This window comes from Pinus tabuliformis, chromosome 9, assembly GCF_031772625.1.
Source record: "Pinus tabuliformis cultivar Carrire ecotype Pingquan chromosome 9, CPIR1, whole genome shotgun sequence".
NCBI classification, from domain to species: domain Eukaryota; kingdom Viridiplantae; phylum Streptophyta; class Pinopsida; order Pinales; family Pinaceae; genus Pinus; species Pinus tabuliformis.
In genome coordinates this window covers 200,917,099-200,940,626 of record NC_142307.1, presented here as the reverse complement: position 1 = coordinate 200,940,626, position 23,528 = coordinate 200,917,099, and the positions used below count along the sequence as shown (strand labels likewise).

At 40.8% G+C, this 23,528-nt stretch overlaps 1 protein-coding gene across 1 annotated transcript; it reads left to right on the top strand.

Moving 5' to 3' along the window:
- Positions 1–1,895: 1,895 nt before the first annotated feature.
- Positions 1,896–23,131, top strand: LOC149147835 (uncharacterized). Its single transcript, XM_089441963.1, has 5 exons — positions 1,896–2,090; positions 2,193–2,955; positions 3,271–4,604; positions 21,802–22,026; positions 22,871–23,131. The coding sequence occupies exons 1-5, from the start codon at positions 1,896–1,898 to the stop codon at positions 23,129–23,131; spliced, it is 2,778 nt and encodes a 925-aa protein (XP_089298089.1).
- The last annotated feature ends 397 nt before the right edge of the window (positions 23,132–23,528 follow it).

Genomic DNA, 23,528 nt, shown 5'->3' with positions numbered 1-23,528 from the left:
CATCGCTGTCACAAATACGGACATCTGGCCCGGGAGTGTCCTCTAGGTCACCGTCGCCGCCGAAGACAAAGGAGAAAAGGAAAAAATCTGGAGGCAAATCAGTGGCTGTTCACCCAGAAAGAAGGGGCTCAGATCAAAGAGAGCGATCCTCAGGCAGAAGTTCAGGGGTTGGGTCCGGAACAAGCGGAGGAAGCTGAACAGGATCAGCCTGGGTGTATAGCAAGTAAGGCTATCTCAATTCTGATGTCTCTCATGGGAACCTCAGTAGTTCCTGAAATGGCAGGGGCGGCCCAGGCTAGTCCGCTTCTATCACCTCCTTTTTCCATATTCTCTTCTATTGTTTTACCTCAAACATGCTGTGATGAGTCTGGCCCCTTCAGGCAGCTCTTGGATGATCTATCGGACCTGAGGAAGGGCCTAGCCTCCTCAGACAATGTTATTATGACTATTCCATCCTCTCCAAAGCTGACTTCTAGTCCCTCGGATGCTGTCTTATCTATTCCTTCTAGTGTCTGGAGCCCTGAACCCCCCTACAATCTCAGATCTTTGGCCACCAGAAAGGGGAAAGGGCTTGCTATGGGAGGTCTGGAGTTGGACATGGTTTCAGCAAGCCCGAGGAAGCTAAGAGGAAGGAAATCTAATCCGTCAAAGGCACAGTTGAAGGCTGTCATCGATATTGTTGGTGGGAAGCAGATGTCTCTGCCAGGGGTTCTTAGAGCAAAGCGGACACCCCCTGACGTTTCCCAATGATCATCTTATCCTACAATTGCAGGGGTCTAGCTAGTTTGCCCAAAAATCTAGCTCTGAAGGATCTGGTTAGGACCAACAAACCTGACATTCTTCTGATTCAAGAAACTCTAGGGAAGGGGGAAGAAGTTATAGGATGTCTTGTTAAGCTCTTTCCAAGCTAGACCTTCCATGCCATTGATGCGAATGGTCATTTAGGAGGGGTGGCTCTGGTCTTTAACGCGAAGTACCTTCGAGAGATCTCTTCTTGGGGATCGGAAAATGTTTTGGCTGTGGAACTATATTCCAACGATCTCTACATCCCGTTACATATTCTTAATGTCTATGGTCCTGTCTTGGATCAGGAGAGGTTCTGGAACTCTTTCTTTGCAAAGTCTTTTCTGTCGCACCCAAATCTTATAATTGGAGGAGATCTTAATTTTTCGTTGGGGGTGATAGAATCTTGGGGGGTCAGAGCCAGGGCTGATCCCCTTACTGATTTCTTTCAAAATAAACTAGCCTCTTCTCTCATGGTGGACGTCCCTCTACTCAAGTTGCACCTGATGTGGAGGAATCGAAGAATTGCAAAAGAATGGATTGGGAAGAAACTTGATCAATTTCTGCTCGGTGAATCGCTGGCAGAAAATTTACTGGCTCTTAGACTTTGGGTTTGGGAAGGTGGTCTATCGGACCATTTCCCTGTCTTCCTGGAAGTGAAAGGAGTTTTCACCAAACCGGGCACTCCCTTCAAATTTAATGCCTCTTGGCTCTCGGATGCAACTTATATCAGTTTATTCCATAATACTTGGAAGAAAGATGCTTTCATTGAAGATGAGAGTCGCAGTTAGAATTTTATGGATAATTTAAAAAGGATGAAGGTCACATCTAAACAATGGGCCCTCCAAAAGAAACTGAAGGAAGAAGAAATGCTGGAAAATGTTAACTCTGAGATTGCCCTCCTGGAAACCCCAGGTGGTAATGGCTATGGATCAGTAGAAGCTCGGGCTAGACTACAAGAGTTGGAGAGGGAAAGGAGGAGAATCCTTCAGCAAAGAGAGGAAAGCTGGTGATTAAAAAGTAGAGTGATCTGGTTGCAGGCGGGGGACGATAACACCAAGTTTTTTCAGAATTACGCTAAAGGAAGGAAAAATTCAAATACAATCTGGGAAATGAAGAAAGCCAATGGTGAACAGGCGCGTTCTTTTGAAGATCTGGCCTCATTAGGGGTCAATTTCTTCAAGAATCTTTACAAAGCGACAGAGGAAGCTTCTATTGCAGAAGTTATAAGAGTAGCGCAGTTCTTCCCAAGGTTCATAGAGGAGGAAGGAAATGATTCTATCATGGCGCCTGTTACTAAGGAGGAGGTAGAAGACATCCTCAAGTCAATGCAAAAGGACAAAAGTCCAGGCCCGGATGGCTAGACTGTCGAATTTTTTCAACACTTTTTTGAATTCATTGGAGATGAGCTAGTGGCAGTTGTGGAAGATTCCAGGCGTACAGGTATAATCCATCATCCTTTCAATGCCACTTTTCTAGCCCTCATTCCCAAATCGGATCTCCCGGTTTCTTTTGACGAATTCAGGCCCATTTCACTGTGCACCTGTGTTTACAAAATTATTGCAAAAGTTATTGCCTCCAGGCTTAAACCTGTCCTCTCCAGAAATATATCACCTGAGCAATTTGGCTTTCTAGACGACAGACAAATTCATGAAGCAGTCGGAGTGGCTCAAGAAACTCTTCATAGTCTAAAAATTGGGAAAAAAAAAGGAGCAGTTGTGAAAATCGATCTGTCAAAGGCTTATGACAGAATCAGTTGGCTGTATCTCAGGCTTCTGCTAACACATCTGGGTTTTAGGTATGATTTTGTGAGATGGGTTATGAGCTGTGTTTCTTCTTCTTCCATTGCTGTGCTGATCAACGGAGCGACCTCCAGTTTTTTTAGTCCTGAGCGTGGCCTACGTCAAGGCTGTCCGCTCTCTCCTCTTTTGTTTTTGTTGGCAGCAGATGGCATCAGACTTATGATTCAGGACGCAAAAAGGCAGGGGACCCTCAAAGGCATTGAAGTAGCGTTAAAATTTTGGGTCACCCACCTCCTTTTTGTGGATGACATTATCCTGTTCAGCAATGGAAGTCTCGAGGACTGTAGGACGCTCAAGAAAATTTTGGACCTTTTCCTAAAGGCTACAGGTCTCTGCATAAACGAGAGAAAATCCACTCTCACATGTACAGGTATGTCTAGAGAGTTGGTGTGCAAAGTGGAGCTGGTCCTAAATTTTGAAGTCAAATCACTGGAGGATGCCTTTAAATACCTGGGGTTCTTTCTGAAGCTCGATAATTACAGTATCAAAGATTGGAAATGGATACTTGTAAAAATTGAATCCAAATTGAAACACTAGAGTTTCAAGTGGATGTCTAGGGCAGGAAGGTTAGTGTTAATAAAATCTGTTCTGATGGCAATCCCAGTCTACTGGGCTAGTCTGACTTAGGTTCCCAAAGGAATCTTATCCTCAATTGACAAATTATGCAGCAGGTTCCTTTGGGCAGGGTCGAAGTGGGAGAAATTCACCCCTTGGATTGCTTGGGATAAAGTGGCTCGCCCTAAAGAGTGGGGAGGTTGGGGTATAAAAAATCTTGATTACTTCTCCAAATCTTTAGCAGCAAAGCTCAGCTGGAGGCTCATTTCTTCTGAGAATTTGTGGACTTCTGTTTCTAAAAGAAAATATATTGATCCGCTAACAATGCTAGATTGGATCAGATTGCCACAAAAGACTTCCAAAAACTCATCGGTGGTTTGGAAAGCTGTGGTCGCCTCTGTTAAAATTATAGAGAAGGGCTTGGCTTGGAGTGTGGGGGATGGAACTCAGATCAGGCTGGGTAGAGATCCATGGATAGGTTGTACTGAGATTTTCTCTCTTTCTCAGGGGTTGGTTTTGGCTTTAAAAGACAGGGGGCTCTACACTTTAAACCAGGTGGCTGATCCTCGGGCTTCCTCCATTTGGAGCCAAGGATGGATTCAGGGAAGAGACTTACATTTGGATGAAGAATGGCTGGAGGAATGGGATCTATTCAGAAGGGACCTTCTCAACTCCTCAGTCAGGCTCTCTGACTCTCCGGATGAACTCAGATGGGTCTTTGCCCAGAATGGGCTTTATTCCCCAAAGATGGGTTATAAATGGATGATGTCTCAAAAAGGGTGGGAGAATCCAGATTGGTGGTTTAAACTGCTTTGGAAGTTAAAAGGGCCAGCCAAATCGAGACTGTTCTTCTGGTGTGTTCTGCTCCAGAAAGTCCCTACTTGGGATTTTCTTCAAAGAAGAGGTAGGATTGGTCTTGGCTGGTGCCCCCTCTGTAAAGATAGTGTTGAATCAACTCAGCACTTGTTCCTTCTTTGTCCTTTTAATACTAGCCTTTGGGCCGAAATGTTAAGGCTGCTAAAAATTCCTTTCAGATGGGAAGGGCAGGGGCTCTTGGAAGCTTGGCAGAGGTGGTGGAATGAAGCCACAAATGACAGAGAGAGATCCATTCCACTTCTCATTACCTGGGGGACTTGGCTTGCCAGGAATCAAGTTATTTTTAAGGATTCTATTCTCCCGATTGGTCATCTTGCCACAGAAGGAGCTGCTATTTATGAAAGTATCCCGATTCTGATAGATCCTCCTTCTACCAGAGCTGTTCGCCAAGAATTTATCAGATATACAATGCCGTGGGCTTATTTTGACGGTGCCTCAGATATTAATGGTCGTTGTGGGGCTGGTTTGATTATTCATTTATCAGAGGATAAGGTTGTAAAAGCTTCTGTCGGTCTTGGACAGGGCTCCAATAACTTTGCAGAATTGAAAGCCCTACACTCCCTACTCTGTTGGCTCATCCTTAGGAATGTGAGAGAAGTCCAGATCTTTGGGGATTCAATGAACACTGTGAAATGGTTTAATGGGACTCATCAATGCATAAATTTCATCTTGCTCCCTTTGATTAAAGAAGTCTCACGCCTTAAATGTCATTTTCCATAGATTTCTCCTTGCCATATCTACAGGGAAAGAAATTATGAAGTTGATCGACTCTCCAAAGTGGGCGTTGATCAAGATTCGGGGTCCTGGACAGTTTTGGAGGAAGAAAATGGGTTGATTCGTCCGCTCGAACAACCCATTTTTGCATAAGTTTTGATTTAACAGTATCTGTTATTTTTCCTGTACATAGTTTGTTTCTTTTTTTCTTTTTGTTTATACTTCTTTAATGAACCATTTCTTCAGGGCTCCTGGGCTGGTTTTCCTTCGAATAGGAGGCCTGGGTCGATGGGAGCCCTCTCTGTTTTGTCTCTAATCTATGAGTTTCTTTGGGGACGCTGTACGCTGTACTTTACTTTTGGTCTCAGCCTCCACCTCTTACCAGTTCCTCTCTGCGTGAATCAGTTCTCTGGAGGTGTGTATTCTCAGGTGGAGGCATTTTGCTCATATTCCTTGGTTGATGAGACTGGTGCGAATCTTCTCCTTTGGAATGTAATGTCAATCAGTCGAGACTTCTTTTCTCACCCATCATGGCGAAAAACAAGTTTGTCTGCAATGCTCTGCATATGCTTTGTAACTATCTATTTTTAATAGAAGGTTCGCTATTTTTTCTGTGGAAAAAAAAAACAATCAAAAGTAGCAATGAGAGTTTTGGCAACAAAGACCAAAAGATCAAAAAGAAAATTTTCAAGAAAGTGTCAATCAACAAATTTCGGAAAGCAAGAAAAGCAGATGGTCATAAAGATACAGTTTTGACATGTAAACCAAAAAGTCACCCAAAAAAAAACTTGACACAAAGATTGAGATCAATCTTCCTGCCTCAAAGAATCAGAGTAGCCAAGATTCCCAGCAAGAAATCTTGCATGTTTAAACAAAAACGATGATGCTTGCAAAGACAAATAAGGCCAACACTTTCCATGATCAGAGAGAATTTGAAATTAGATACTTGTTGTAAAACTAAAGACTGTCACAGAAAAGTAACTGTTCAGGACTGAATCATACCATCAGACAGACCTTCAAAAAAAAAAAGATTTGAAAAATCTTGAAAATTACAAGATATACTCGACTGTATTGATGTACAGTTGCGTGTATACGTGACTGAGCCTAAGGAAACCTGCATATATGCAGGTTTACTTAAGGAAACATGCGTATATAAAAGATTTCAAGAAAAAAAAAATAGTCTGAAGAAATTGATCAAACTTACAATTCAAGTTCCTACAGGGACAGACTACACAGCAACGCAAGCAAACAGACAGCTCAGTCCTGATTGGCTTGAATAAACCCAAACTAGGAACAACAATATTGTTGTCCCCAGGGGAGTCGCCAATTTTGTTAAGGGATGAATTCCCCTAGGGTCTTTGGGTTGACACCCTAGCAGATCGGAGGTTGTCTATATAGAGAAACACACACTCCATACAACCATAACGCTAATATAAGCAAACTATACGATAAGGGGCGTACCTGGGGGTCCTTCGTTTGAGAAGATCCTGCAAGGGTCCAAACCCTCTTAGAGTTCCTTTTGTTCCTTCAACCTACAAAACAATCAATTCAAGAAAGTACAGTAGTATATGGACTAAACATCATAAAGAAATTATCTTCAGAGTATATTGAAAGGTAGTTAGTTATGCAATTAAACAATCATTCATATATGAATCATAACATGGATATCATAAACATGAAGAAGATCTATATCAGGAACAAAGACAAGTGTTTCTTTTATTATAGACAAGTAAAGCACAAAAAGGAATAATTTCACCTGATTCATCCTTTCGCAGGCTCCAAGAAAAACCATCCTCCAGATTCATCCAGTCTCAAGCCTTTAACAAACTCCTTCCATGACTTACTCCATGATATCTCAAGTAGTAGATAGACATCATCACACAAGGAAACAGGGGTTTCTTGTAAATGGGGGAAGTGCAGGAGGCACTAGGATCTTCAGACCTGGTTAGGGAAATCTCAGCATAGTAACCTTTCTCTCTCTTCTCTCCTCCCTTAGGCCTTCCCATTGAAGCCTTTTTATACTTCTCCCAAAGTAGTTTTTTAGTTGGGAATTCGTTGGGAACAATTGGGCCACAGGCACTAATAGGTAATCAACATGTAAAATAGTGATCTCCACCCGAAATTAAGGAGATTTATTTTTTTTAAGTGTTTTAAGACATATACGTAGGTTGGGTATACAGAGACCCACATACACACACATTTAGCTTAGGGCAATGTTGCGTATAGGGAATAAAACACTATTTTTTAAATTTTGGACCAGGTCTGGAAGGAGGGGTTGCCCTAGGCCATGAGTGCAACATCACAAACATCAAGAGTGAGGTTTGGAGCTATAGAAAATTCCAAGAAGAAGGCCAATTTAAAAATAAAATACCAACTAGGCCCCTTCATATGCAACTCTAGGGAGGCAAGCAAAGAAGCAGACCTAATTCTATAGAGGATGAAGTTCCAAAGGAGTTTTGTTTGGAGATATGACCCTTTGGAATTCATCACAAAGAAGAGACAAAAGGTCAAGCTAGGACCTTTCATTCACCATCCCATACCTAAAATAGAAGCCTGTGCCAACCAAACAAAATGGGTGGAAGGTACCCTAGTGGACCAAGACAGCACTAGGGTAGACATAGAGAATGTTCTCATTGATCTATAAAGACAACTTGATGAGGGTTATTTCCTGCAGGTATCAGAGCAATCACACCAACCAAAAAGAACCATGAGTACCCCTCCAGTTATGCAGACTCCTCAAAATGAGGAGAAAAACCTAAAGAGAAGTAGGGAGGAGGCCACTACATCAGCAAGGGAAACCTCATATTCTCAGCCAGAAACAAGCCAAGCAAAAAGGCAGAAAATGAATCCTGTCTTTGAACAAGAGGATACAGAGGGCTCAACTGAGGTCACCAACACAGATGTAAACAGAATCAATCCTACCACTCCATCTGAAGATAGGCAAGAGCCTTCCACATCACAAACTCAGATGTTGGAAAGGTAGCTTAGTGTTGAAGTGTCTTCCTTTAGAATGCCTGCTGACAAAGACCAAGATATCAAGGAAAGATACAAAGAAATCAAAGCTAGAAATGAGAGGCTTAAGGCCCAAACATATGCTAAGTACCTGAAGCTGACTCCCACCAATCAAACAAGTCTAATGTCAGCCTTTGACATTAAAGAGGGAAATTTGTTGATGACTTTTGTTAAGCCTACAGCCCATCAGCCAAAGACAACATCAGATTTCAAAAGGGTAGATTTTGAAGTATTGGCAAGGGATATTCATCCCATAGACCATATTGAATTGCACAATCAAGCTGGAGAGATGATATAATCCACCCTGACAGGTAAAGCTATAACTTCTCACTAGCTACAAAACTCTCTAAACAACATTTCAGTGCAATTTCAGTTAGAGAAGGCCTCGTCACAGGCCAAGGATACCAGGATCAAGTCCTTAGAGGAATTAGTGATTGAATTGGGACACGATCCCAAGGATATAAAAGACATAGAACAACTTATTAAAAATAATAATGATGATATGGCTGCATTGAAGAAACAACCAAAAATACCTCAGCTGCAGCATCCACAAACATTGGAAGTCCTAGAAGCCCAGCAGGGGCATGAAGAACTCATGGACTTAGTCTTAAAATTGAACGATCAACTAAAAGAGACTGAAAAGGAATTGGATGCTTTAATCCAATTAAAACAAGTAGATGTGGCCACTTCTTCAACAAATGTTATCCCTACAGTCTCCACAGCAGTGCCATCCACACTAGCAACATCTTTGGCACCTACAGCTCCACTTGCAATAGCCTTGCCAGCAACAACAGAATCTACATTAGCAGTAGGTGCATCAGAAGAGAAAGATGGAGAACTAGTCAAAGCCATGGAAGAGATGTCTATCCAGGCTATTGAAATGAACAGGTTAAGAGAAAACGTTTCAAGTTTGGAAACAGACCGCAAACTTGCCCAAATGAAGCAGAAAGAAGAAGCACAAAAAGCCCAAAGAATGAGTGAAAGGGTCAAAGTCTTAGAGAAAGACTTAAACACTGGAGAAATCACTTGGGCAAACCAAGGAAATGTTGTGGGCCAATATCATTGACTCTGTCAATGATATTTGGTCATCAATCTAGGTTATTTTTTAACAAACAGAGTTAGTAATGATAGCTACAGAAGCTATCCAAAAAGTGAAGGAGGAGTTGGGAGATAAGCCAGAGGATGCAAATAAACTCATCCACTTCCTCAACAGCAAGAATAGATATGAGCTCCATGAGCTAAATATAGAAGATAGGACTGTGACCATTTTAGAAATAAGGAAGGTCCTTTCCAAAAGGAACCTTATGCTTAATTTAGAAGAAAAGTGCCACAATATGTAGGTATCCATTGATAGGTTCATGGCTAAATTCCAGATTTTAAGGGAGAAAGGTCTGCCTAGTCCTATGGTTATCAATGAAAAACTCATGACACAGTTGGACTATGGTGATAGACTCAGAAAGTTGGCTAAGGAATAGGCCAGCTCTTCATCCATAAAATCATTGCCAACAGGAAAAGTGTTGTACAACACATTTGAGAACTTGTTTTTCCTTGAGCATGAGATAAAACATTTGTTCCTCACCAAGCCCAATTTTTCCAAGTATACTGAAGCTGATGAAATCTACAAGAGAATGATGAATGTAAAATTACCTGATGCAGAATGGTGGGAGACAATGACTGAATTACTGTGATAAATTTACAGCAAAAAGTTACTGCATAGTAAAAATAGAGCAGCCAGGTAAACAGGTGAAAACAACACATCGGGGTCAAAGAGTATCAGGGTTAAAGAGTATCAGATGAAAGGTAAAATTTAAAGAAGACTATAGCGGGAAAAACTACAACAACAAACCAGCATAAAGGGATACACTTCAAAAATAAAGGCCAGCACAACCATAATAAAATGGATAGCATGAAAAAAGTTCATTAGTTGTCTTTATCTTCTTGCAAGAAGATATTTGTATTTCCTAGATTAAACCTCAAGTTGTTTTGAGATATTTTGTAATATTTTTTTTGTATAAATACTTCACAATTAAAATTATGTAGGGTGTGAATTCCAAAAAATTTCTATAGACTTCTTGTTCATAAGTCTAAAATTCTATTGTATCAATGACTGCATCAGCTAGCTAGATCAAGGAATAAAAATAAAATATTTCACTGGATTCTTGTGCAAAGCAAAGTTCAAATAAGTATTCTCTCATGTTCAACGTTATTTTTCTTTAAGTGTTTCCACAGTCTTACTGGTATCTCTAAAAATCTGAATGCTATAACATGGAATGATATCTCAGAAATTGCTTAGTTGCACTCTGTTTTGACTGTTATGCATATTGAATGTTTTATTCACTAATCTAAGGAATTCTTGATTGCTCCTTAGTTTAGGTAGTTCCTTGTGGTCTATAGCAAAGGATTCTTAATTGCCCTTTTTTCATGATTATCCTCTATTCTTCATTTTAACCCCGGTCTGATAATTCTTAAGTGCTCTCTCACCCCGGTTGGGATCATTTCACCCATTCGACCTAAAGATTTGCACTTTACTTTGCTAGCCTGCCTTGTGAACATTCCCTTTAATGAATTGATCCAATTCTACTATCCATTTGTTGACTCCATAGCCCAATGGTTTAAAGACCTTGCTCTATCCATCTGTTCCAAGAATTCCACCACCCAACCTTCAATTCAAAACCAAAACCCCAATGAACATTAAGAACTAGCCTAAAATCCTAGCAAACATAGCTAAATCATATAGAGAGAGCCCTCTATGAGTCATAGGTTGGCTAGAGCCTATACTTAAAATATTGGTTTGTGGTTACCTCGGCTTATTCCTTCTTTTGATAACTTCTACAGAAAATTCTGAGTGATAACAGAAGACATTGAAGGGCCTCTACCAGAACAATAACAACCAGAGGAAATTAGCACTCAAGGATAAGCGTCGAAGAATCAAAGTGGAGAAGGGTGATACTATTTCCACATATCTGAACAAGCTCACCACCTATAGAGATGATCTTGGCAGTGTGGGAATAACTATTGTCGATGATGATATGGTGAGCCTCACTCTCCTTGGCCTTCCAAAGAGTTGGAATAACTACCAGGACTCTATGAATGGAAGGGAAAAACTACTGGATTGGGAAAAATTATGGTTGGATCTTATGCAGGAGGAGATTAGGAGGAGCACACGAGATTGTTCTTCATCCAAGGATGATGATGAAAAAAATTTGGCCTTAGCAAGTAAGGAAAGGAAAGGGAAGGGGAAGGATTCTCATTCCAAATCGAATTCTTCTCATGGAGGGAAGAAGGGTGACATGTATAAAGTGAGATGCTTTAATTGTCACAAGATGGGACATTATGCAACTAAATGTCCATCAAAGAAGTCTAAGAAGGGATCCTCGAAAGGATCGGAAGGTGAGGCATTAGCCTCTCTATTCGAAATGGACTTTACCCTCACTGCATGCATGGTGTCATCGATGATGGGTTGTGTCTGGTATCTTGACAGTGGAGCCCCATTCCACATGACTGGTGGTAAAATTTTATTCAGTGCCTTGGAGGAGAAAGGCCTCAAGATGCGCATAGAGATGGGTGACGATGGAAGGTATAGTGTTTCAAGAGTGGGCATAGTTGCTTTTCAGAGGGAGCATGGAGCTCCTATCACCTTGACAGATGTGAAGTATGTGCCTGGACTGAAGAAGAACTTGGTATCGGTCACGATGTTGGAGGAAAAAGGCTATGATGTTGTCTTCAGTAAAGGAAAGGCGTTCCTAAGACACATAGCCACGGGTCAGACCAAGAGGATATGGATTTAGGTGAAGAATATCTATAAACTAGAGGTAGATGATTGTGCAACATTGAGCTTGAAAGTAGAATTGGTGCAAGCCAAGACATTGGTGATTTGTGGAACAGGCGATTAGTCCATTTGCATCATGGGGCTTTGAAGATAATGAATTAGATATCTACAGGACTTCCCAAAGGTAAACTTGAGCAAGTTGACACATGCAAATTTTGTACCTTGGGAAAGTACACCAAGTCTTCCTTTCATGATCGAGATAGTCAAGCGAAGGCTATCTTAGAGTGAGTTCATACTAATGTGTGTGGACAATTCTCGATGGAATCCAAAGAGAAGCAAAGGTATTATGTGATTTTCATTGATGATTATTCTCGTAAATGCTGGATTTATTTCATGAAGAAGAAGGATCAAACCTTCACAAATTTTTGTGAGTTCAAAGCTTTGGTCGAGAAAGAGTCAGGGAAGAAGATCAAGGCCTTGAGAAGTGACAATGGTGGAGAATATGTCTCTCAAGAGTTTAAGGACTTCTGTGAAGTGGAATGAATTAAACAAGAGTTGATGGCACATCATAACCCATAGCAGAATGGGGTGGCCAAGAGCAAGAATAGAACTATTATAGGGACAACACGGGAAATGTTGCATGACCAAGGCCTACCACTTTAACTTGTTGGCTGAGGCATGCAACACAGTGGTTTATTTGCAGAATGGAAGCTCGCATCACATACTTTGGATGAAGACACCAGAGGAAGCTTTCTCCTGTAAGAGACTAGATGTGGGTCACTTCAGGATCTTTGGCTCATCGGTATATTGCCATGTGACAAAGGATGCATGGAAAAAGATTGAGATGACATCAAAGTTGGGGATACTTGTGGGGTACATTGATACATCTAAAATCTATCGGGTGTACTTGCCTACCAGTCGGAGGACAATGGTTCGCAGAGATCTCAATTTTGATGAGCAGAAGGCCATGCGAGTTTCCCTTGAGAGGGAGCTCCAACTATAGGTTGTGGAGGAACTGTTGGTTCCTAAGAAAGAGGAGCCTCAGACTGATGTGGAGCAGCCACATGCAGAGGTTTCAGGAGTGGAGACATCCACTAAAGCAGAGTCTTCCATAGATGGACGAAAGTGCACAAGAGAATCTGACAGATTGTTGAAGGATGCGAGAGAGAATTTGCGAGAACCATCTTCTCAGTGCAAACAGAGGAGGTCACCTAAGAGGTACACTCGATACATGGCCCTTGCTGGGGAATGTGTTGAGATCAAGCCATCTTCCTTTGAGGAAGTAGTGCAGCAACCGATTTGGGTTGATGCTATGGTGGAGGCGTATGACTCCATAGTTCGTAACAGTGTTTGGGACGTGGTTTCGACATCAAAGAACAAGTCAGTTGTGAGTTCTTGTTGGATTTACAAGGTAACGAAAGCTGCTGATGATGGGAGGATCATGTTGTTGCAGTATATATTTCAATAGAGGAGCAAGATGCTGACATTTTGACAAAGGCATTGTCAAAGTTTAAATTCAAGTTCCATAGAGACAGGATTGGGGTGGCAGATAATCCCTTTGTTATTGAGAGGGAGTGTTGAAATATGGCAACAAGAATATTCCAATTTAATTTGTCCTTGAATTAAATTGTGAATTAAAATAGAATTTAGTCTTAACATCTACTTGGAAATAATTAATTAATTCATTTTGAGTTAATTAGTTGGAGATTCAAGTTAGAAGTCTTTCTAAAGTCACGCAAGAGTTATCCCTTAAATTAAGGAGATAAGCCTTAAATTAAGGAGATAAGATTGAGTTATATTTGAGTTGTAATTAGCGAACTCATTTTACTGAGTTAAGTCTAGTTAAATTAGATCCAAACTATTTGAGGAACTAATAGAGAGTTAACAGTCAGTTGATGCATGCATGCACTCAACTAGTGTACTCTAGTTAACTGAAGATTCACTCATTAGAAACTCATGCATGTCTATTCTAAGAAATACCCAATTGAGATGAAAGATAAGGACAATGTACTATCAGTTGCATGTGTTTTCTTATAAAGAAAACTCATGCATGCAGTCAAGGCATCATTCCTTGAGGATTACGCAGTTCTGACAGTGTGTGAAATCAGGTGATCATCCACTTGGTAGATGAGTTTTCCAATTGGTTGAAGGATAATCATCCCAGAGGAACAACACAAGGAAATATGAGATTGGAGGGTAGAGAGGAAGGCTAGAGAGAATCCAAGTTTTCCTATGAGCATCTGTGAGGATTGTACTGAGAGCTGGCTAGCTATGAGAGCTAAGGCTTTGTATAATTCCTATGTATTTCCACCTTGTATGCTAATACAGATAGTGGGGTTTTTAGCTGAAGCTTTCCCCAAAGTATTTTCATGTGTATTTTACATTGATTCTTCTTCTTCTAGTTATATTGTTCAACCCGATCTTTAAGCTTCTGCAAATTGATAGTAGAAGTAGTTTATAGCATTCTGCTTCGATTTATATTGCATTATCAGGTTAACCTACCAGTAGATTTTCTACATTCATGGCTTAATGCTTCTTGACTTATTAAGTACGTTGAATTACAATTTTTCTATTATTACGGTTGTTTTTTGTTGTTGTTTACTTATTTCAGGTGCTTGAAGAAGGAAGCGAGAGATGGATGGAGAAAGCAAGCAAGGACATCATCAAACGGGCTAAGCATACTAAGAGGTAGGCCCTCTTAATTAGTTCTAACCTAAGGAAATCTTCCATAGAATGTATCTGTTGTCGCTAGACCCATTATCAGGCTAGAAGAATTTGTTTTTGTCCACACTTATAATTTTACTTCACCACAAATTGGCAACTCCACTCGGGACTCTGTTGGGGAACCAATCCTTTTGTTTGTCTTGGATTTCATGATTTTGTGAGAAAATTTCTAGTTCCACTTTTTCCCTTTTGTTCTGTTTCTTTTATCTTGCTCGTCGGCCTGAGTTTAAAATTCATAGTAGTAGATATGATCCCTACTATTAATGTTTTTATTTTTTTCTTAACTTCCTCGATCAGGGCGCTTAATCTGCTGGCAGTCGCGCCGATCAACGTGATATGTTGAGGAACAGTCGCGCTGACCAGCCTTTGGAGCTTGTTGTCAGTTAGGCAGTCACACTGATACATGTAAGTGAAGATTAGGGTTTCACCCTAATCTTGGCGATTGTGTTCTACTCTTATGATTTTGACCCCGTAAGCCTTTTAGACCATTTTCTCCCTAACTAGAAAGATGCTTTTCATTTTGTTTTGTTTGCTTGTTGGCTTATCATCCTTCTGCTTGATTGCTTGATTCATTGGTTGGTCAACAACACTATGACATCTAGTTTGTTATCCATTTAGCTGTTTAAGAGCATAGTAAGTTGGGTTGTAAGTGTGTTACTCGGATTTTCATTTTCGGTCCTTTTACGACTTTTACCTCTATTACAAAAGTTTGAAAAGTTTTTGCTTGCTTGTCTAAATGTTTATTTTCCGACATGGATTACATTGCTTGTCTTGTGGTTGGTAAAGTCAATGTTTTAGTGTTCTGAATGAGCTTCTCTTTTCATGTTTTCATCTACTTGAAGAGCTTATTGTCTCGAAAACTTTGTCATCGGCGAATTGTATGCAAAACGTTTATTTCATTGTGTCATGAAAAAGTGTGAAATTCTAGTTTGTTGTGTCATTTCACTACGATAGCTTGCATCATTGAAAGACTTAATTGCATTGGCATTTGGAAAAGGAAAAGAACTCTTTTTGATTTCGAAAGGACTGTTAGATATGTGTTTGTCAGGAAATTAGGAATTGGAATGCATTTTTCATTAGTTTATTTTTCGAAAAGTAAGGTAGTGAAATATCATTTCGTTTTCAATTGCTCGTTTGTTTGCATTTGATTGAGTAGTTTCCACCCTCTCTAGTGTAGACATTTCATCGAATTGAAAGGTTCTTGTCTCATTTAGTTGCATTTAAGGTTTTTTAAAGTCACATCAGTAAGACCTGAAAACTGAAACATAACTCAAGATAAACTTTAAAATGAATTCAATTAACCTAAGGTGCATTTGACATTTAACAATAATATCTAGAAGGTATAGGCTAGAGATGTGTTCCAATGTCTTTAAACCTAGCAGCTATTGTTAGCTTCAGAATTAGACAGGGCTAGTACAGATATGTCCTCCCCATACCATCTAGTACATAACGAGAGACCCCTCTAGGCTGCAATCCTTTATCCTTAGGAAGTTGAGTTGGCCACCTTGAAAACATGATACACTGAACACAACATTTGGGGAGATTACCTACTCGTACTTCTCAATTCGCCGGGAGGTATTCTATAGTTCATGGTTGCCTAGTAATCCTATTTACCTAGATCATCTAGAGTAGTCATTTGATCTTTTTGACTCATTAAACTTAAAAGATCGTTTGAGCACTTGTCCTTTAGAGCTCATTTCCAATTGAAAGCGATAGAGTCATCTTTGTTTCTTTCTCGACTCTTGAAAAATGAAAGAGCACTAGTATTTTATGCATCTTAATAATTGATTGCCCACAATCCGAAAACACCCTATTAGTATTTTTTGATACCAAATCATGAGTTTCCCTTAAAGAACATTTTAAGGCCTTGAAGTTAACTTTTCAATCGACTAAGACAACGTCATCATGGCTGAACCATCTGGTTCACCCATTTCCTCTTCCTCTCCTGCGTCTAAAATATTGTTTGAGGAGTTGTTTCCTAAGTTACCAGAGTCACTCGAGGACCAAGGTGTTGAACTCAGAATTGTTCAGAGTATTCAACCTTTTTCATCTCATCCTCCCTACATTCGATACTGGGTCATCTGTTGATCTTGGCCCAGAATCTCCAGACAATCTTGTTCAAACTCCTGAGGACTTGCCGACCACTGATGGTTAGCTTGGACTGGTTATTTATCCTCCGAATGCTCTGTTTGACCCTACTGTGATATCACTGTAGCATCCTTACAATCTGTACAACCAGCCAGGTGTTCCATTGGAACTATCCACTCGTACTTGTTTGAAGATTCATCGTTGTTTATTTCCAGACATGGAACCTGAAGGCGATGCTCCACTCACCTCCCTGGAAGAGTCCAAAGTTTCGACTCCACACATTGTTGAGGAGGAAGAGTTGCCTTTTTCTCCTAAGGGTTTCCCTATTTAGGGGGTATTCCCACAGTTTTCCACCCAACTATGTGTCTTTGGCATAGTTGGTTTCAGGTACACCTAGTGCCTCATCACTTTACCATAACCCCATTTGGGCGTCAGGTACCATGCCCATATCAGGTCCATTCGTTGGAAACACAACATCCCAACAGGATGTTACCTTAGTCCCAGTGCAACCTGTTAGAGTCGGTCTAGTTATCCCTCCATCAGAGATCAAAGCTCTTTTGCATTTCATGACTAGGTGTCCCACCAGTTTTGATCAGTTGCATTTCGTTAGGCATGCCATAACTCTGATGGAGTGGGTTGTGTCATTCATTCCCCTCATGCTTGGCACTGCTGGTTCAGGCCAGTTTATTAAAATAAGTCTTCAAAGGTCATTTACAATCATGTTTTAAATTCTAAGGTCTTAGGTCTAGGGTTGAGTCAATTTTGTCTTGAAAAGCCTTAGAAGACCAGCAGGCCAGAGGGATGACTTTGTTAGATCATCACTTCAATAATTTTCATCATTGTACAGCTGAATTAGGACTTCTCTTCAAAACTTTGTTTTGAAGATAAGTCGCCATCTCATTTTTGTAAAAATTGTCAAAATTTTCAGTTCTTCAATCGTTCAAGTGCAGCCTTGGTCTCCTTTGCCAGAGCATATCAGAGCTATCCCTACAAAAATTATCAGAGAAAATCATTATTTCAACCAATTTTAAAGGGGAAATCAAAAAGGTCAAAGCCTATTAATTTTCAAAAAGTGTCAACAGCCAAACATAAGAAAATGGGTTTTGGGTTAAGCAAAAATCAACAAGGAGTCTATATGAAGATATTTCTCCTCATTTGCAACCCATTCTACATTCCAAAAGCAAAGAGCATTGTGTTAAGGTGTTTTTGTGAATTTCAAGGCAAATCGGGCTGTTTCCAGGGCGCGCTATGCATCAGGTTGGGTGCGCTACGCATCGAGGGTGCGCTACGCATCAGGCCGAAATTTTCAGTGTAATTTTGCATGGGCGCTACGCATCAGGGGCGCGCGGCGTGTTGGGTGAGGCACGCTACGCATTGAAGTGTATGCCCAGAAACTTGGCCAGACATCACTAAAACGCCTCTTCTCAAGCATCAAATCACAGGTAGGCTTACATTCACGGCTTGTTCTTGGTTTTTGGACGGTTTATGTAAGAGATTATGATATATGTGCCATGGAAAACCAAGTATAAAAACCCTCCTTATCCATTAATTTGCTGTAAAGATTTAAATGCCAATATTGCTGTAGGGTTTCAAAAGTAAATGTTAACCAAGGTTCTCATTTTCCCATTTCCTTTTGATTCCCCATCCCCTATATTTACCAATATTTTCCCCAATAATTCCTCCTAAAACCCTACACTATTCTCCCTCAAATCCTAAACCCCTCCCTTCTACTAAAAACATATTTTCATACCCTACCTCATCCCAAACCCTAAAACTTCAAGATTTTCATGTCCCTTCCCTTCCCTAAATTCCTTGTTTTATTTCCATTGTCCCCATTTCCCTAATGTTTCCCATTTCCTAACATTTCCCTTGTATATTTGTGTCCCCTTGGTCACAGCATTTTGAGAGAAAGAAAAAGTCTACAGTCAAATTTTGCACACAGTTGTATATCAGCATATATAACATCTTAGAGACCGAGTCAGCTTATGAGCAGGATTATGATAGTGATTCTACACCAGAGGTAAGTGTGCCAAGGAGGTATCACAAAGGTGGCAAAGGTGGTCGGCATGTCAAGGAGGAGCCTACCTCTTTGGCTCAATTGCAATCTTGTCCACTTGCAATGGACTCTTTTCGGTATCTATCATGTTTTGAATACTCTGAGAGGATCTCACAAATCCAGCATCATCGGGAACTAGTCCGTTTATTTGTTCTACATTTGCAGGATGGTCATGTAAACCTTGCCGGAGTGAATTTCACCTTGTCACCCGAGACTATTGCTCAGGCCACCGGGATACCAAATGTAGGGGAGGAATGGAGTAAACGCCAGCAGTTAGACAGATTTCACTATGAGCCATATATTAAGCCCGGATGTGTGAGACACTTGACTGTAGTTTTTCCTTTCAGATTCCTAAGGGATGAGTATGCACCATTGATAAAACTCATCATTCGATATTTCAGTTGCGAGGGCAGATTCTCACGTCTCTACGCGTACCATGTCAGTTTGTTGATGCATTTTACAAGGGTACGTATGATGAACATTCCATTTTTCATGTGTCGCAACATAGAGAGGATGGTGCCTTTAGTACAAAGGAAGAGCCCAGCACATCAGCATAAAAGCATCTATCATTATGCATTGATCAAAATCATAGTGATGCATCAGTTGGCACAACAGGGCATTACTTGGGAGGATTTTATTTCTCGTGACCTTTTCACAGCGCCACAGCCACCTCCTGAGATTGTTCATGACGAGGGAGGGCCTTCACATCAGTTTGATATTCCTGAGATAGAGCATGTCAGCGCTCCAGCATGTGTGACATATCAGCGAGGACATAGGGCCTTATTTGCATCTACACGACGAGTACTATCTCCACCCGGGGTGGAAGGGGTCTCGTTGACTTCATCAGCACAGTTAGTGTTATCTCCACCTCGTGTGGAAGGGGCCTCGCTTTCGACAGCAGCACCGCAGGTACAAGATAAGGGAAAGAAGCCCAAGCATGAGGATAGGCCTTCAGTTGAGCCATCAGGTTTTGTTACTAGTCATGATGAGACAGCTTCATATATCAGGTATCTAGAGCAGTGCAATAAACAGTTAGAGGATGAGCACACACTTATAGAGCTGCAACGAATCCGTGAAGACCGTAGGTTGGCCTGTAAAAGACCAGGTGACTTGACACCTGTGGCGCGGCAATTTGTGCTTGAGAAGGTCAACCAACACTTGGAGGGGTTGTTGGCGAAAGCCAATACAGACAAAGACTTGTTTCGTCACATGAAGAATCATTACTGGGCCCGCATGCATGTTTGCAAAGCGAAAATTAAGATCCTTAAGAGGCGATTGAGCAAGGCACTAAAACGGCGGAAAAGGCCCGATCCAATCCAAATTTTGGCCGAAGCCTCTTTGACTGAGCATAATAGTTGATTGGGGACCCCCAGCCCAAATTTCAAGAAATTTGGGAAAAATTTTGTCAATTTTGAAATTTTTATGTAAAAAGCAGGTTTTTGGGCTCAACGCGTAGCGCGCAGTGCGCTACCCTGAAGATTGGGAGGTCCAAATCATGAAAGGTTTGCATTTTTGGATTTTTCATGATGAAATACATCTGCTCAGCCACTTCCAGGACATTTCATCAAGGTTTGGGTCCCCAAAAGGTCAAAAAACATGCAAAAAATGACCTCACTGCCCCTTTTTGGACACACAGGTAGCAGCCTTGGGAGAATGAACTTTTGGAGGGGAAAATGGACATCAAATTGGAAAATTCCACTTGGGTGGGAAAGTAGACATCGAAGGCTTTCCAAAAAGCCAACTTGAGCTCAATTTGGATGCCGGGAAGTGCCCCAAAAGCAGGTGGAACGGCGCGCTACGCATAGGGCTCAGGTGCGCTACGCATCAGGATTTTTTGCACAGTTTTCACCTTCCAGCTGAGGAATTTGGCCAGTTTTGACTTGTGATGGGATTTTTCACCCTCCTTGATGTAATTAATGTAAATTTATGTTGAATTGACACTTATTTACCTATTCTAGATGATTCATTCATAAAATAGCAAAAATTTAATGAATGAATTAGTTTCCTAGCTTATAGAGGCAAGTTGTTTTGACTGCCTAGATTCTAGTCCTTTGTTTAGAATTGGTTGAAATAGCTCCTAGGATGATGAGCTCGACCCATAGAGGCAAGGGAATGTGTTAGCTTGCCTATATTATGTATTTTCTTAGTCATTTTTAGGGTTGCACTCTTTGGGAAGAGGCTTTGAGACTTTATTGTACATTTTACTTCAGCATTTTGGCAAAGGGAAGACCAGGGATTTGTAGCACTATTTGGAATTCTTGTGGCTTTATGTCTTGATGGTGTGCTTCTTTCAGTACTTGTAAGTTTGTTATGTGTATCATTTTCCCTCTCTCATCTTCTGCAATTGAACAAATGAAGTGTTAAGGTAGAATCCATAAATTTGCTATGCTCCGCCTTTAAATTTGTTTAATTTTCCATGTTTTCTTTAGTTTAAGGAGAACCCTTGAGCTTTCTTGCTCTCCTTAGCTCCTCACCTGTCTGATCTATTCACCTCATCACTTTAAAAGCATCAAAACAATTGCCTACCTTGCTCCAATCAGACCTCTGCAGAAACTGTGTCTCATTCCCGCACGCAAAATTGCTTTTCCCTTTGATTCAACAAAAACCCCAAAAAAATCACCTTTAAACCTCTGCACTTAATATCTAGCCAAAGATCGGTATTTGTTTTTGGTCATCTCAGCCCCTTTGAAAACCTTTTGCCGAGATAGACCCGGAGAGAGCCCTCTCCTGTCCTCGTAGGGCTAGCTACGAGGCTGAGCGTGGTATGATGTTGCCTCGAGTTTTGCCTTCCTCAGCCTGAGGCAGATTTGAGCGCTAACATAGTGGCGACCATACTGGGGAAGAAATCTCAATGGTTTGCTTGCTGATGAGTTTGTTTCACAAGTCTTAGACGGAGCCTGAAGTTATGCCAGGTAGCCTTCGAAACGCTTTTGCTTTGCATTAGCGAAAGTAGATAAACGCTGCTTCAGTCAATCTCCGGTTAGCTTGTGAAACTTGTTTTGCAAATCACCCCAGTACTTTTGTTTGTTCTAGACCTTGGATGATTGAGTCTAGCAAATTCATAGGCTGAGATTTATTGTGGCCCTTTGATTGTTCCGAACAATTCCACACTGGCTTCAAAAAGACATACGAGAGCTAATCCAGATCCGAATCCACCTCCTATTTACGAAAATCCAAACTTGATTCGAAAAATCCTTCGTCAAGAAAGCTCGGTGACTCCCTTGGTTAAATCTCATTCATGTCCTGCAATTTTTGAGTATCTTGAAGAACTTGATTTTGACGAGAAATTTGAATTGTCGCTGTTTAAAACTCAATCCGAAAGTGCACTTGATTCTCTAGTTCCAAATCCTGACTTTGCTGCAGCTCTTAAAGTTGAAAAACATAATAAATTAATTGAAAATTTTATCTTGAGGCACCTTCAGAGTGACATTCAGGCTGCAAATATTGCTGATTTCTTAGAAGCTGCATCTGCGAATATTGGATCTACTATCACGGCTTCCGCTTCGAAAAATCCCACCGAACCGCCTTTCATTCCCACCATTCCTGTGCAACCTATAATTACTTATTCAGAATCTGCAGCTAATTCCCCTCCTTCATCCCACATCGCTTCACCTCCACATACACCTCCTCATACTCCTCATACTTCGGTTGCATCTTCTCCACCAACTACTCCCAGACCAAATCCGCCTAGAGCAATGGCTGCTCGGTTTGCTCCTCTCGCTCTTCCTCAAGATTTGCATGATATGCCCGCGGATTATCAGAGTAAGATTCCTTTATTTGATGGCACTCCTCAAAGTGTGTCCGCTCAGCAGCACATAGACAAAATGGCAAATTTTTGTGATTTATATGAGATTGATGAGGAGGATGTAACTACGCGATTGTTTGTGCAAACATTCGGAGGAGAGGTAAGAAAATGGTTCAGAGGCTTAGGAGCCAGAAGTATACCTACGTTGGTTGAACTTCAGAGACAGTTTCTAGATCATTGGGAACTCAGAAAGGATCCGCTTTAGATCAATGCCGAGTACAATAATATCAAACACAATCATGGTGAGTCTGTCCAAGACTATATTATCAGGTTCAATACAGTTTATAATGCTATTCCGGATGATTTAAGACCATCTAGAAAATCAGCTCTTCTCAAATTACTATGGTTTTGATCCGGAGATGGCTTATTCATTACGGGATAGAGATCCGCCTACTTTAGAAGATATGCAAAAGATTGTTGTTAATGTTGAGGCAAATCTGAATGACAAGAGAGCATGGTTGAAGGCAGAGAAAAGAGTGACTATAAAGGAAGAATCTACATCAGAACCGCCTTGGCTTCGTGAGATGGAAAAAATGCTCAAAAGAATCAACCTTGACAAATCAGAACCATAGATTCGTAATCCAAATTACCGTGGCCAGCAACAACCTCAGTTCAGAATTAAGCAGCGTGAACCAAGAATACAAGAGCCGGCAACCTAGCAACCGATCAAGACTCCTCTTTTGCAGAATTTTGTGAGTCAAGATTCAGATGAAGATGCTGATGTAGTAGGGGACCAAAATCACTTCTTTACTCCTGATGATCTGCCCATTTACATCACTGAAGAAGAAGAGTATGGAGAAAGTTCAGGCGCCCAGCAAGATGAAGATTTTATCTTAGCTAATGATGCAGATTTAGATGATTACCAAAGAGGATATTTGAATGCCTTGTCCACTCAACAGAAGCAGTATTCATTGAGGAACCAAGATGTGCCTATCAATCCGATTTAGAAAAGAAAAGAAGCTACAGCACCAAAGACGGATTCACCGATACCACAGAAAAAAGGAAAGGAGACAATTGATCCCACAACTAGCAAGATATCAGCAGCAGAAAAGACAAATCAGCCAAGTGTAATCAAAGATAGGAGGGAAGTTCCGGTCAAAGAAGTCGACAAAGTTTCAGCATTTAGTTTGGAAAATGAAATTTCCAAATTAAAAGTATCTATTCCTTTGACTGAAATCATGAAAAACAGCAGCTACCGAGGTCAAGTCTCTAAAATTCTGAATTTTGATCCCATGTTTGACACGGTGAACGTTGAAGATGATTAGCCAGAATTGATATTCGGGCTAGCATTGGATGGTGAGTCCCCTGATAGTGATGTTTCCCCCTTTTATATTAGTTTGAGAT

Coding starts and splice junctions, on each gene's coding strand:
- LOC149147835 (XM_089441963.1), top strand. CDS start 1,896: ATGAAGAAAGCCAATGGTGAACAGGCGCGTTCTTTTGAAGATCTGGCC. Junction 2,956..3,270: donor ATCCACTCTCACATGTACAG/GTATGTCTAGAG, acceptor TCCTTTGGGCAG/GGTCGAAGTGGGAGAAATTC. Junction 4,605..21,801: donor GTTGGCTCATCCTTAGGAAT/GTGAGAGAAGTC, acceptor AGGCACCTTCAG/AGTGACATTCAGGCTGCAAA.